Source organism: Ursus arctos, unplaced genomic scaffold (genome assembly GCF_023065955.2).
Source record: "Ursus arctos isolate Adak ecotype North America unplaced genomic scaffold, UrsArc2.0 scaffold_24, whole genome shotgun sequence".
Classification (NCBI taxonomy): Eukaryota; Metazoa; Chordata; class Mammalia; order Carnivora; family Ursidae; genus Ursus; species Ursus arctos.
The window spans coordinates 38,356,743-38,372,842 of NW_026622919.1; the positions used below are offsets into that span (position 1 = coordinate 38,356,743).

Here is a 16,100-nt window from a genome sequence, read left to right on the forward strand (position 1 = left end):
TAGAAATTTTTCAATCCCAGGGATGGGCTAGGTAAACTTGATGTGATTTCAGTAAAGCCCTCTTCTTTATGCTTTGATTCTTTTTAAAATAACCACTTTCCATTAACTACAGTTATAAAATGTCCTTTAAGGGGGGAAACTTATGCAAATAGCTACTCTCACCCATAATGTGTTTTCTGTTGGTCTGACTCTTCGGGGGAGCTTTATCTCTGACCCCCTGTGGTCTTGCCTAAAGCTATAAATAGATCACCAGAAGGATTTGGGCAAGACCCAGGTGACAGGGAGTTCTCTTTGGAGGATTTTAGCGTGGGTCATAGAAGAAATAAGACGAGATCTCATCTAACACTGAGTCTGTGATCCAATTTTTTTATTACTTTATGAATTTATGAGAAAGAAAAACAGTGTTTCTCTGCCATAATTATTTTAATTAAGTTTGGATTTACAAATTTATGTATGTATGGTAAAATTTTTTCTTTGCCACTTTGATTCTGCTGTTATGCAACTCAAAGCTCTTTCTTTGGTACATGATGTCCTTCCCACTCACTCGATCTGTTTTAAGGATGATTTGAGTTGCTAAAACACAAGGTAAAGATGTCTGACCTGTTCTCATTAGAAATTACATTTTTATATAAAAAGGAATGTAATATTTCTAAACAGCCCTTCAGTAAAATTGCTGCTTTGAGGTTTTTGCCTTTTGGTTTCCAAGTTAACTCGTGGACACATCACAAAAAGGGAAGTACTGTCCACTTTACCACCATGGCTGGCCTCTTGTTTTTGACTCTTGTGTGACCCCGTGAAATTATGTAACGTGCTTTTCTTTTTTCATGCTCTCGTTCAACACACCTGTATTTCTGACGTGATTTTGCAGGCATGAGGAGCACTGCCTGTACTCATTACTCACGGTCCACTTTTAGATGCTCTCTAGTCTCCCTGCTCTAACACGGGTACACATGATTGGTGTCCTCCACCATGCTTTCACAAACCCGGGTCCTGTTGAATTCTATATTCTGTATTCATGTGTTTTTAAAAAGGATTCCTTGTGTCTTCTGTGGGAAATGCTGGGTGAAGCAGTCAAATATGCCCTTTAAGTGCAGAATTCTCCTAGCCTTTCATGTGTTCATGGGTTACCAATATCCTCAGGGAGGCTGTGGTTTGCAGGGTTCCTCCAACCAACCCAACTTGGAACCCTTTCTTTCACAAAGCATCCCGTGAGGGTGGTGGTGTGCAGAACAACTTAGAAAAATGCAAACGTAGGAGCTCTACAGTCACCTTGTTTCAAGCCTTCTGACAAGGGCCAAATCCCTTTTATGGCAAAAATCGTTGCTATGTGAGGGTAAATAATTACTACGGAGAGTAGCCGTCAGTTTACCACATAGACTCTACTTTACTCTTAATTACAGATACCTTTTTTGTCAAGCTGAAGACTGAAAAATACGCGTTGGTTATAAAAGCAGTGTTTGGCAGATTGATGGATTTCTAAAACCATGAGGCAGCAGCGGGGAGAAGATAGTTGAAAACCTAAATGTTAGTTTGCTCCCTTTTCTACAGCAGTGTACCCTGCTGTGTCCTGTCTTACCTCTCCTCATGGAGTTGGCCGTGTAGCCTCCCGGAGGTAACAGGGTGTTCACGTTAGTCTCTACCTTCTTCGTTTGCATCTTGAAAATATGATCTGGGGAGCGGGGATGGGGGATATATTATCACAGGTGTGCCTTCTGTTTTGCTTAGGGGAGGGGTTTTTCTTTTTTTTTTTTTTTTTTAAAGATTTTATTTATTTATTTGACAGAGATAGAGACAGCCAGAGAGAGAGGGAACACAAGCAGGGGGAGTGGGAGAGGAAGAAGCAGGCTCATAGCGGAGGAGCCTGATGTGGGGCTCGATCCCAGAACGCCGGGATCACGCCCTGAGCCGAAGGCAGACGCTTAACCGCTGTGCCACCTAGGCGCCCCGTGGGGAGGGGTTTTTCTGTTCTTCGTTGTTTTGCTTTGCTTTTGCTTCTAGTCACCGAGAAACAGGACTTTAGAGTTGTTCAGAAATTTTTTTGTGCTCAGTTTTGAGATAAATATTACCCAAATCTAAGATTGAAGCATCCCAATTAGCATGTAATTAATTTCTTCTTTATAAAATGTCCTGTGGTTAATTCTGCCTGTTAGGGAAAGATTTACCTGCAAATTGGGCGTTCTCTGACTCTCTCATGGAGTAGCACCCTGCAGAATCACACATATATTTTCTCCCAGTCCCGTTACCCAGATTTATTTTCTTTGTATTTATCTTTATATGAAATTGTTTTCACGTGTTAGTTTCCTACCTAGCTCAACCCCATCTACTTGTCTTGGATTCTCATAACCAACAGTTTCATATCATTCCTTGAATATCAGCAGCGGCTTATGCAGGGCTTGAAAATGCACATTGCCATTTTGAAAAAAAAATTATCAAATTATTCAATTTAAGGAAATGCTTACCAGTGTAATTTTTTTTCTAATTGCAGCAATGTGCTGGATTTAAAAATGTCAGGAAAGATAAATCCAATCACATTTTTAGATGTCTGATTATAGAAAGACCCCTTTTCTCAATGAAAGTATGAATCTAAAGATTTTATACGGATAGTACGACCAAGTAATACAGTGTTGCAAGTACAGACACAAAGTTTTCTCCTAGCTCCACTCAGGACAGTTCCTCTGGCCTGTCAGCATCCTGTGTACAGAGTATTGTAGTGATGGCTGCCGGCAAAGGTCTCGACCTCCAGAAATATAGACTCTGAAGGAAAGTATTAACTCATGGAAAAGACTCTTTATGGGATAAAAGAAAATGTACAAGTAAATCTCAACAATTACAACCAGAAGAATAAATAATTCCAGATGAGCAATCCATGTGTTGTTGCTTTTTTTTTTTTTTTTAAGATTTTATTTATCTGAGAGAGACAGAGAGCACGAGCAGAGGGAGGGGCAGAGCGAGAGGCAGGCTCTGAGCTGGGAGCCTGATACAGGGCTCGATCCCAGGACCCTGGAATCACAACCTGAGCTGAAGGCAGACACTGAACGGACTGAGCCACCCAGGCGCCCCACAATCCATGTGCTTTTATAGTGCCTGCTATGTTAGCGAGCTTTTTATTGAAGAGATAGCTTCCTGATAGTCTTCCAGCCTCAGAAAGAAGAAAGCAAGAGTCCCCACTTCCTCTTTCTTCAGTGCAGAAATGGACATTTTCCAAGATCAAACCGGGCAACAGGGACTTAATCTATTGACCAAAAGTGCTATCACTTGCCACTTGTGACATTTTCTCCACACATTATGCAACCTCCCCAGCGTGCTGCCGTGTTTTCCAGTCATCAGCACTGATTGGCTTATGTGGGGAAGAGCACCTCTTGAAATTATCCTGTCGGATTAAAAGTGCTCTCAAGACCAACTGATCAGCAAGGGTGGAGGAAATGCTACAGGCTGCCCACTTCTGTCCTGGGTGCTGTGAGGTATAAGAAAAAGGCCATCAGATGATAATGACCTTCAAGAAACTTCCAGTCTGGCTGGAAGGCAGAATTCCTGTCTGGGAAGTAAGGCAGTAAATATCTGTCCCAGACATCTGAGATGTTTCGGTGGTTTGTGTATGTGCTGTATTGAGGGATAATTTGTATGCAAGTAGAGGCACGGATCTGTAGCGTAGAGTTCCGTGAGTTTTGAGGAGTGTGTACACCCATGTAAACCACAACCCAATCCCGATAGAGAACACTTCCATCACCTGACAGGCTCCCTCAGGCCCCTTCCCAGCCAAGCCCTCCCACCACCAAGGGCACCCACTCTTTGGACTGCCTTTACCATACGATAGTTTTGCTATTTCTTGATCTTCATTAAAAAAAAAAAATTGGGGCGCCTGGGTGGTGCAGTCGTTAAGCGTCTGCCTTTGGCTCAGGGCGTGATCCCGGCGTTCTGGGATCAAGCCCCATGTCAGGCTGCTCCGCTGGGAGCCTGCTTCTTCCTCTCCCACTCCCCCTGCTTGTGTTCCCTCTCTCACTGGCTGTCTCTCTCTGTCCAATAAATAAATAAAATCTTTTTAAAAAAATAAAAAAATAAAAAATAAATCATACAGTTGAATATGAGATTTTTACTTCGTTTTCAAGTAAATTCACAAGTTATATTTGTCACTATTTTGGTAACCTATTTGTAGCTATTTTACAAGGGAAGCAGCTTTTTTTATATACCTCCAATTTTCAGATAACCTGTACAATCTTTTATAGGGACTGAGTTACTGAGCTCTGCATCCGTGAGGTTGTAGTCGATTATCACGAGATTCAGAAGTGGAATCAACGTTTTGTGCCAAACACGGCTTCAACTACAAGTTTAAAAACAGCGTGTTCTACACAGCTGTCTTATCGAGTATATTCATCACAAGCATCCATGGTCCGAAAACTACAGTGTCCTTGAAACTACTAAAACTTTGCAATTATTAAATGATAACTTCTGCCCTTTTAGTAAAGAAGCGTAGATAGTAACTAAATTTCACAATGAGAAGATACAGACTAAGGATGGATTTAACTTTATTGTCTTGGAATTTATAAACATCAGCAAACCTGCCCTGTCTTTCTTTCAAAAAAAAAAAAAAGTGTTTGGGAGAAGATCCAGTGCTTTATGTTAGCAAAAGTGCTTAGACGACAGCTCGTCGTATTCCCAAGTATCCTGCTTTAAAAGAAAAACCCTGTGCCCTTTGGTTGTGATGTTCATGTCTTTGTTTCATTCTTAACTCTAGATGTATCTTATATAGTCACTCTACAACTGTGTAATAGGAAGTTAGAGGAAAGAGTGATCATTTTTTTACTTTAGAAATTTGGGCGGTTTATAATAGAATGAGAATTTGAGCAATATCTTAAAATACAGAGAGGTAAAAAAGGAGAGTGGAAAATTGTCAACGTTTAAGAGCGAGCATAACATGAGGAAACCTGTCAGACAGGAGCAGAGCCCTTAAAGAAATAACGTTTAAAAAGGAGAATAGGGGACGCCTGGGTGACTCAGCCGTTAAGCGTCTGCCTTCGGCTCAGGTCATGATCTCAGGGTCCTGGGATCGAGCCCCACATCGGGCTCCCTGCTCAGCAGGAAGCCTTCTTCTCCCGCTCCCTCTGCTTGTGTTCCCTCTCTTGCTGTGTCTCTCCTGTCAAATAAATAAAATCCTTAAAAAAAAAAAAAAAGAATAGTGGGGCACGTGGCTAGCTCAGTTAGTAGAGCATGGGACTCTGAATCTCGGGATTGTGAGTTCGAGCCCCACATTGGGTGTAGAGATTCATAAATAAACAAATAAAATCTTTAAAATAAAAAAATAAAATAAATGAAAAGGTGGATAATGGCAGATAGAAAAACTCTTGAAAGTCAGATAAAGGAATCCTAGAATCTGAGTGGCAGGGGACCCGGGAAACCTCTAGTCTTTGTACTCAAAGCAGGAACCCCCTGTACCACGTCTACATCAGGGGTCCACCTAGCTTCCACTCGTATCCTTTCTGTGGGGGGCATTTACTGCCTTTCTACGTGGCCCACTCTTGTTTTGGACAGTAGTAATTATAAGGCATTCACACCATAGACACTAGGAAGGCACTGTCCATTTTCGAACATGTAGATTTTTTTTAAGATTTATTTCTTTTTGCCAGAGAGAGAAAGAGAGCAAGCACGAACGAAGGGGGAGGGGCAGAGGGAGAAGCAGACTCCCCGCTGAGCAGGGAGCCCGACGTGGGACTTGATCCCAGGACACCGGGATCATGACCTGAGCTGAAGGCAGACGCTTAACCAACTGAGCCACCCAGGCGCCTCTGAACATGTAGATTTAACGACATACTCATTATACTTGAGGGAATTCGGTCTGAAATACAGCTACGCACTGCATAGGAAAGGGGCAGAATGAGTCGTTTCGGATAGGGCTTACGTCTTTTAGAGCTTGAGATACAATCACGTACCGTACCATTCACCATTTTCAGGTACACAAGTCATTGCCTTTTAGTGTATTCACAGAGTTGTAGACCCATTACCACAATCAGTTTTCAGAAAGAAACCTCCTACCCCTTAGCTGTCATCCTTCCAAACCTTCCATCTCCCCCAGCCCTAGGCAACCAATAACCTACTTTCTGTTTTCTGCAGACTTGCTTATTCTGGATATTACATGTAAATGACATCTTGCAATATGTGGTCCTGTGGGACCGGCTTCTTTTACTTAGCATCATGTTTCTAAGGCTCATCGTGTTATGGCGTGCATCAATACTCGTTTCTTTTCGTTGACAGATTATATCCCATTGTGTGGATATATCCTGTTTTATTTATCCGTTCATCAGTTGATGGACGTTTGGGTTGTTCCTTCTTTTCCGCTATCATGATGAATGCTGCTGTGCACATTCATGCCCAGGTTTTTGTGTGGCTATGTCTTCAGTTCCCTTGTGTATATACCTATGAGTGGAATTTCTGGGTCATATGGTATTTCAGGATTTAACCACTTGAGGACCTGCCAGACTATTTTCCAAAGTGACTGCATCATTTTACAATCCCACCACTAGTGATGGGGTTCCAGTTTCTCCACATCCTGGCCCACATTTGTTATTATCTGTCTTTTTTATTATTGTCATTCTGGTGGGTGGAAAGTGGTATCTCACTGTGGTTCTGATTGGACATTTCTCTGGTGGCTCGTGATGTCAAGCCTCTTTTCATGTGCTTATTGGCTATCTGTATATCTTCTCTGGAGAAACGTCTGCTCAAATTCCTTACTCTTTTTGTTCTGTTCTGTTTTTTTATTATGGAGTTATATATTCTAGGTACAATATATATTCTATTCTTTTAGAGATACAAGTTCCTTATCAGAAGCGTGATGTGCAAGACATTTGCTGCTTCGTCTCTGGGTTGTCTTTTCATTTTCTTTATAATGTCTGGGTCACATGTGTTTAGTCCTTTAATTCTTATGTATTTTTCTTGTTTTGCCTGTGAAATTACGAAATTGTGAAATTTAAATTGTAGCACTCTCCAAATCTGGGAACTGTGAGTCCTTTTAGATCTCTGCTCACCCTGTAGAATGGCACGTACCTGTTAAAGACTGTGTCCCCACAACCAGCCACCTCGGCCCCTGGATAGATCACCTCCTGGTACAGAATTTGGTTTCATTCTTGATGAGCCATGGTGGCTTATTGGTTTGGTTTTCTTATAGGTGAATCGATTCAGTAAGGTGGAAGACCGAGCGATTTTTGTCACCGATCGTCACCTGTATAAGATGGACCCCACTAAACAGTACAAGGTGATGAAGACTATTCCTCTATACAACGTAAGTGTCCCCTGCTTCGTTCTGAATACAGGATCCTTAACCTGGTGTTCTTGCACCACTAATGGCTCAATAGACTGATCACTACAACCTTTGGGGCTTTAGGGAGCCCATGAATTCCTGAAATTTTATGCCTATCTTATGTTTTATACAAATGTACAATTTTCTATAAGAAGGATCCAGGCGCGCCTGGCTGGCTCAGTCGGTAGAGTGTGACTTGATCTTGGGGTCGTGAGTTCAAGCCACACATTGGGTATGGAGAGAACTAAAAAAGAAGAAGGAGGAGGAGGAGGAGGAGGAGGGGGAGGGGGAGGAGGAGGAGAAGAAAGAGGAGAAGAAAGAGGAGAAAGAGGGGCAGGGGGAGGAGGAGGAAGAGGAGGATCCAGAGTTTCCAATAGATTAATGAAGGCATTTTAAAAAACAAGCATAACGGGGCGCCTGGGTGGCACAGCAGTTAAGCGTCTGCCTTCGGCTCAGGGCATGATCCTGGCGTTATGGGATCGAGCCCCGCATCAGGCTCCTCCGCTATGAGCCTGCTTCTCCCTCTCCCACTGCTTGTGTTCCGTCTCTCGCTGGCTGTCTCTATCTCTGTCAAATAAATAGATAGAATCTTTAAAAAATTAAAAAAAAAAACAAGCATAAGGACTCTGCATTCTACGTGACCTTTCTCTCTTCCTAATCCTACTTACTGCTTAAATGCTGTGGCACATAATGTATTTTCTTGCTTGTTTTCATAGGGAAATGGAATTAGGTAGAAAAACAGTAGAGAATTACTTCATGAAAACATTACCTTTCTTTCAGATGTAAAATTTATGCTGTTTCCAGAAGTTCTTTTCACCAATATATTTTGCTTCTGATCTAAACTTACTCAGTTGTCCTCCACGGGATTTTCAAGTTCTGTAATCATTTCTCATTCGAAATACGAAATTTGGTGGATATCTCCTTGAATCTCAATATGAGATTTTTTTTTTTTTAATTTTTCTCCTGCTGTATGTGGCCTGCTTTACAAGTGACTGTCTGTTCTGATTCTTCAGAAGGATCCTGCTGACTACGAGATCTTTTCGAGTGTCAGGTGATTTTTCTGTCTGCTAGTTCCTAAGGAGGAGGTCTGTTTGTCCAATAATAGAATCTATGCGGAGTATCATTTAAAGATTATTTTAAATCCTTTTGGTCTCTGCAAAAGGGAATAGGAAACATATTGTTTTGTGGTTCTGTGTTGTTAAATCAGGAGTCCTGTTGGTTGTGAGGGACAAAGAAGACAGACTATTCCTGGCTTTGCTAAGTGATTTAGACTATCACTGTCGGGTTGATTATGGGGTTGAGATTTGTCCCCATTACACCCCCCCACCCTGTACACACACATGCATCCTTCTCCGTTTCAATACAAAGGCTAATGGATTGCAGCTAAGAAGAAAATGATATTCTAAGACATTCTTGATTGTATATAGTCTTCTTAGCAAACACTTGTAATCTCACATATCAATCATCGTTTAAGCCTAATAAATGCAATCTTAAAGTAGGAGATGAAGGAAGATACGAGAGAAAATCAGATTTTGTCAAAGTCAAATGAAGTGTGGAACCAAACGAAAAATAAATTGTGGCCTGTGTTTTATTTCTTTACCTCCTGTTAAAGGGAGATGAGTCAAAGCACTTGATACAAATTCAGTAAGTAGCTAAACACCTCTTTGAACTGAAGTTACTTTCCCAAACTGCCATCCTTGCTCATGGTGACTGGCGTGTATTTATAGTCACAGCCCCCCTTTGCCGGCAGCATCATTGTTAATGTTATAACTACTATCATCTAGCGTAAAAATTAATGATGTTTAACAATGGCAGTAAAGGTAAAACATGTCAAAAGAATGGGTACACACATCACAGATGCTATCAGTACCCTGCCCATGTCCCCCTGTACTCCCTTATCATTTCTTCCATCAGCCAACATCCTTGTCAGAAGGCTGCCCGTAGGCTGCCGGCACCCACTTTGCCTGCAGTCGCCCACAGCAGTAGCTGATTTAACAGTGGGTACAGTTGGCCGTCTTCCCATCCCCGAACCACCTCCCCACGCCCTTGCCAGTGTCCCTGCACCTCCCAGATCACTTCTGCGTGTTTATCAGCCTTTATCTCGGGGTCTGCTTTTGGTAGGCACCAACCTTGGAGGAGGGGCTGCCTCTAGAAGGGACCAGGTTGAATGGGATAGGGAACTTCCAACCATATCTATAAAACTGTTTTTGAGTCTGAAACAAATATGGCAAAATATTAAGTGTTGATAATGAAAACATGAGTCTTCGTTGTTTTATTCTTTATACTTGTTGCATGGTCAGAGTATTTTGAAATTAAAGGTTAAGACAAGGAACTCTTTAAAAAACGATGATGCTAATAAGACTAATGCAGAAAGTGGGAAGGAGGAAGGAGATGATGTGCGTATTTCGCCATGTTGAGTTTCAGGCACTGGTGAAACTTGGAAGTATACGTTCCACCGTTAAATTGGAAGTCTAATATTATAGAGGGGGAAAGAATTCAGCACTTAGGATAAAAATTTAAGAGCGGGTCCGCGTATAATTGGAGGCTGAAATTATGAGTCTAGAGAGAGAAAGGGGACAGATGATTCGAGAACATTCCCTGTTAAATGGTGGGGAAAGAATCGCTGAAGGAAATGGAGTAAGAAGGAAATCTCTCAATGGGCCTCCATTTGCTCCTCTCTTTCATGTGCTGAATGAGCTGTAGTTTCCCTTCAGTTCCATAGATTATGAATTATTCTAGGAAAGAAAAGAACTATAGGAATGTTGTGTTTCAGAATCAATTTGGAAAGTTTTCAGAAGTGAGAGTAATCGGTAAGAACAGACAGCTGAGGGTCCCACACTCCTCCTTCTGCACAGGCTCCTTTCCTGTCTCACTTAAGCTTTTCTGGCTCTAAGGAACAGATTGTGACCATACACTCTCTTGAGTAATGTTTTGTTTTTAATGAGGATACACATGGTAGTAAGGGAAAAGAATCTCGAGAAGACCCAGGAAATGCTACCATTCAGCATGGAAGGCAGCTCCTTGGGACCGCGTTATCCTGGAGCCCCCTCAGCAAATGAGTGCTTGGAGAGTCTGAGTTCCTGCCATGTTCTTGGGCTCTGCTTCTCTCTGAGTTTCTTCTTCCTAATAGTCACCAGCCTTGCCAGACAGCACAGGCTAGCACTATGCTGGGGTCTACATCAGCCAACCCAGTAAACCACTGGAGTGTCATCCTGCAATGACATATTGAACAGTCTCCAGGTGAGTCCTCCCCATAGCAACCAATTCTGCATGATCCACATTGGTACTGCAGTTCCTTGGCAAGGACTTGTTAATCTGTGTATCCTCTTCCCTGACTTTTCCTGGGATAGCACGGATGATGACTGCAGTTCGTTTAGGGCGTGACTGATCTCTTGCCTCTACGGTCTTTGACTACTGTCCTTAGGCTCAAATCATCTTTGGAGCTTGGTCAGAGATCGCACTGGGGTGGGTCATCAGGAGAGAAGTGCTTCAAATAGGCATCCTTGGGTCCTTGGACTCTTCCCACCTACACCTCTTCCAATCTCCAGCATTCCAGTCTTTGTCAAACAGGACCTAAATCGTGCTCATGGATGCCCATCCTGGGTGAGAGTTTCAGTGACGCTATTGTTTGGCTAATCAGCTTCTAAACCTGGGCTTCACCAGTGCTTTTTGACAGAATGTGTTTCCCTAACTGCTTCCAGCCAGCAACATGGGACCAATATTTGTTGTTTTCCTAATGCACCGTAAAAAGTACTCAACCAATTTACTATCTTTACCCCTCCCAACCCATTGACCTTGTATAAAGCAGTAGCACCTCAGTGCCCCAGGCACTTAACTCTAATGGGCACATCAGCCAGCCTCCAGGGGTTCGGCTGTGATAGGGTAAGTGACTGCTTGCTCCCTACAGACCAAGGCTCTGCATGCTGGGTGGAGAGCTCCTCTTCCTTGTTGACGGGCGGCAAGTGGGGGGCACAGCCCGTCTGAGAGTAGTTTCTGGCGGCATCCTCGTGCTCATTTCTTTCTGCTAGACCTTGAGGTGCAATGAACAGAGACTTCAGGAGACTCTAGTAATGGGGAGTTATGCCGGAGTTAGAACGGCGGAGCAGGAATTACCTTCATTTGGGGTTTCAGACAGCTATAACCAGATTGTCTCGTTCCAACCTTTACAATCTCAGTAACTAAACTCTTCATTCACTGAGTGATTACTGAGGACTCATTATGTGCCAGACATACAGGTATTGTGGAAGTGTCAACACAGTCAAAATTTCTGCCCTTATGGAACTTCAGTGGGGAGCAGAGGCGTCTACGTTTATGTGTGTGTCTATATATGTGTATGTACGCATGTGTGCATATACACGCACACACATCATGTAATTCATTAGGGGGGGATAAGGGAAGAAATAGAATAGGGAAGGAAGATAGAGGATGTGAGGGGTGTTGTAATTTCAAATAGGGTGACCAGGCCTCACTGAGCAGTTGACATTCAAGCAGAGACTTGAAGGAGCTACGGAATGAGCTATGTGTCTACTTGGAGGGAAAGTATTTGGGGCACAAGGAACAGCAAAGACACAGAGACATGAGCAGGGAGGAAAGAAAGAGCCTTCTGGGGGCTGGAAATGACCAGCTCCGTAGCTTGAGCTGGTAGTGCTTACACTTATGTATACATGGGTTCCAATTCATCAGGCAGTTCCCTTGAGATTTGTGCACTCTGTTGAACGCATGTTATGTATACCTCCGTAAAGGGGGAGGAAAAAGAAAGAAAGCTCTCTGTGGAGGATAGAGGAGGGAGAGTAAGCCAAAGAGAAAGGTGAAGTAAGCAAGGCAGGTGACCACTGAAGCCCAGGGGAGATTTGGACACACGATAATACTCAAGTCGTTACCGTACAGCCTGTGAAACACACACAGTTCCATTCGCTTTCTCCTCTGTCTAAAGAAGAGTACGCCCCGCTCCCTTGAACTTGGAGAGGCAGCCCTCCGCGGTTCTTCAGGGGAGAAAAAGCCACTGAGCCAGTGTGGGCGCCTGATTTCAGGGAAGCCAGTGACCTCAGGGACGGCCTGGGGTGAAAGCTCTAAAACTGTACCTCTGTTACATACCCTCTGTGTTCCTCAGACTGATCAGATGGGCTTTTTCTCATTTTTTCCAAGGTCAGTTTTGCTAGAGACCTATTTTATTGATTTCATGATCTTTTCATTGACCGCTGCTCTTGTTTTTCCTTCTCCAGTCTCTAGATTTACTCTATTGGTTCTTTTTCTAGCTTTTTGAGCTGAGGGATTAACTGCTCTCATTTTTATTTTTTATTTTATTTTATTTTTTTAAAGATTTTATTTATTTATTTATTTATTTATTTATTTAACAAAGAGAGAGAGCACAAGCACGGGAAGCAGCAGGCGGAGGCAGAAGGAGAAGCAGACTCCCTTCTGAGTAAGGAGCCTGATGTGGGGCTCGATCCCAGGAGTCTGGGATCACGGCCTGAGCCGAAAGCAGACACTTAACTGACTGAGCCACCCAGGCACCCCTGCTCTCATTTTTAAATTTTCGTTTTTAAAAATGCATCGAAGTCTACAAATTTGTGTTTAGAAATGGTTTGAGCTAAACTTCACGTTATAATATGTCATACTGTCCTTATTCAATTCTAATTATTTTGTCATTTCCATCGTGAGTTCCTCTTTAAGCCATGGGTGGTTTAATGGCATGTTTTCGAGTTATCACATATATGGTAATGTATGGTATGTGTGTATGTGTTTTCTTATAGGAGGGAGGGAAGTTCACAGACTTTAAGTTCAGTGATTGCTTGTGAGACAATCTGTTTCATCCATATCTTAACGTCTGCAACACCACATGAAACCGTTACCTGCAGTCAGCATTCTACTGCACTGGCAGTATCCCTAATATTATTTTTTAAAGATAAGAATTCATCAGATCATTATCTGTTGTATTGTTCTGATCAGTTTCTGTTAATTTAAAAGCAAAACATGTTGCAGAATTAAAAACAGCATTTAGGGGCACCTGGGTGGCTCAGTCGGTTGAGCATCTGACTCTTGTTTTGCATACATTTTCTCTGGACAGATACCCGGGAGTGAAACTGTAGTAGATAATTCCAGGTTTCCAAAGCAGTTGCTCTGGTTTACAGCTCCACCAACAACGTGTGACAGTTCCAGGTGCTCCCATCTCCTCCCCAATACCAGCTGCTGACAGTCTTTTCAGTGTCCACTATTTTGGTAGGGACGTGGTAGTTACACATGGTGGGGGCTTTTTCCAGCTTTCTTGAGCTATAAATGACATATAACATTGTTCGCATGTAAAGTGTACAACGGGCGGATTTGATACATATTGCAAAATGATCACTGCCACAGCATTAGCCAAAAGCTCCATCACGTCACAGAATTACCAGTTCTTTTTTGTGGTGAGAGTATTTAAGGTCTGCTCACTTAGCAGCTTTCAAGTATATAATACAGTATTATGAGCTGTCGTCACCATTGCGGTACAGTAGTTCCCTAGAACTTATTCATCTTACAACTGGAAGTTTGTGCCCTTTGTCCAACATCTCCCATTTCCCCTACTCTCCAGCCACTGGTAACCACCACTCCACTCTGTTTCTATGAGTTCGGCTGTTTAGGATTCCACATGTAAGTGAGATCAAAAGCATTTCTTTCTCTGGTTTATTTCACCGGGCATGATGCCCTCAAGGTCCATCCTACTCGTTGCAAATGGCAGGATTTCCTTCCTTCTCGTGGCTGAATAATCTTCCATCACGTGGATATGCCACTTCTTTATCCGTTCATTTGTTGACAGATACGGATTGTGTTTTTTATTTGCATTGCCTCACTACTAAGAAGGTCTAGCACCTTTTTGTGTGTTTATGGGTCATTTGGACGCCTCTTGAGAAATGCCTGTTTAAATCTCTTGCCCATTTTTCTATTCAGTTGTCTTTTAAAAATTGATTTCTAGTTCTTTCTATAGTCTGCATAAAGTGCCCTTTGGCCGTTAAAGGCGTTGCAGATACTTTCTCCGACTCTGTGACTTCACTTTTCATTCTTTGAGTGGTGTCTTGGAACAAAACGTTTTCTGTTAAGGGAGCGCAACTTATCATTTTTTTCCTTTGAAGTTGATGCGGTTTTGTTTTTGCTTAAGGAATCATTCCCTATCCCAGGGCCATGGAGGTCTTCTCGTCTGGTGTCGTCTGCGCACTCCACTGCTTTACCTTTCACATCGACATCCACAGTCCACCTAGAATTGACTTTTGTGTCTGTGTGAGGCCATAGCCCTGCGTTCATGGTTCCGCACGTGGGTACACGGCTGGCCTGGCACCACACATCCATACCCAGATCCTTTGCCTTCAATTTCACCTTCCTCCCAACGTAATGTCCTCATTAGCTGCATCCACGTGAATGGGAAGAGAGCCGAGCATGGTAGTAAAGCAGATCTCATCAGAAGCAACAACTTAACATTTACTCATTTCCTTTGTCAAACGGTCAGATTCCTCTGAGGGTCTGACAGGTTCAGAAGTGAATGAAGCCTGTACCCTGTCATGGGGCAGTCACCACTCCACTGTGGTCTGCGTGGCCATGCCTGAGCCCAGTATGCCAAGTCTTTGGATTCACGGAGAAAAAGCTGAAGTCTGTATTTTACGTAAGTCTCCTGACTAAATGCCATGAAAGTCAAATAAAACACATCTGGAGGCCCTGGTTATCCCACAGGTCACCTGTTAGCTACTCCTATTAAAAAAAAGATCTTGGGGCGCCTGGGTGGCTCAGTCAGTTAAACGTCTGCTTTCAGCTCAGGGTCCTGGGATCAAGCCCCACATCGGGCTCCCTGCTCAACAGGGAGCGTGCTTCTCCATCTCCCTCTACCACTCCCCCTGCTTGTGCTCTATCGCTCTCTCTCTCTCTCTCAAATAAATAAATAAAATCTTTTAAAAAAATTAAAGATCTTTACTTGTCATTTGTTATTTTAAATGAGCTATACCCCCGTTTCTTGGCCTCTTCCATGTCAAACTTTAAAAATTCTAAAATCTATGTTATGTTTTCTTCTAAATTTTATGCAGCAGAAACAGTAGAAACACTAACCGTTTTTCACTTAGAAAAAGCTATAACTGGGTGTTAGCTTTAGAAGGATACATTTTCTACTTCAATTAGCAAGGAAGGAAAGGAATAAAGGAAATCTTTGGCAGAGGTGTCTTTCTTGTCTTGAGAACTTCCTGCCTCCTCAGAGTTCAATGCTAATCCCATCCCTCTGACTTTGTATTATAAAATTTTTCAAATATATAGAGAAGTTGAAAGAAGAGTACAGGGAATACCCGGATGCCCTCCACCTAGATTCAATGAGTGGTTTTTTTTTTCTATATTTGTTTTATCTCTCCTTGATGACACTTTGCCTCTAAAATAATCCAGTATGCATTCTCCTAAGAACAAGGACTTTCTCCTTCATAACCACAATGCTGTTTTCATATCTAAGAAAATAACATTTCCATAATATCATTTGATATCCAGCACACGTTCAAATTTCTTCAGCTGTTCAAAGAATGTCTTATACCTATTTTTAAAAATACTATCTACGTTCATTTTTTTTTAGAGTTACATCTCTTTTAGTCCAAAACTGTACCTCCACGCACACACCCTTTTTTTCATGATGTTGACTTTTAAAACAGCATTATTAAATTATTATTTGCTATAATGGTGAATTGTTGCCCCCCCAAAATTCACTGGTTGAAGTCCTAACCCCCAGTACCTCAGAATGTGGCTGTCTTTGGAGATGGGACCTTCAAAGAAGTAATTAGGCTACAATGAGGACGTTAGGGTAGGCCCTATTCTG

The 16,100-nt window shown here is 42.5% G+C and overlaps 1 protein-coding gene across 2 annotated transcripts in view; it reads left to right on the forward strand.

Annotated features, from left to right (window-relative positions):
* Positions 1 to 16,100, forward strand: part of MYO1D (myosin ID) — a 331,010-nt gene that overhangs the window by 191,622 nt on the left and 123,288 nt on the right. For both annotated transcript variants that reach the window (XM_044390721.3, XM_026517625.4), the window contains exon 20: positions 7,157 to 7,270. In XM_044390721.3, the coding sequence (XP_044246656.3) occupies positions 7,157 to 7,270 (114 nt within the window). The remainder of the gene's footprint in view (positions 1 to 7,156; positions 7,271 to 16,100) is intronic.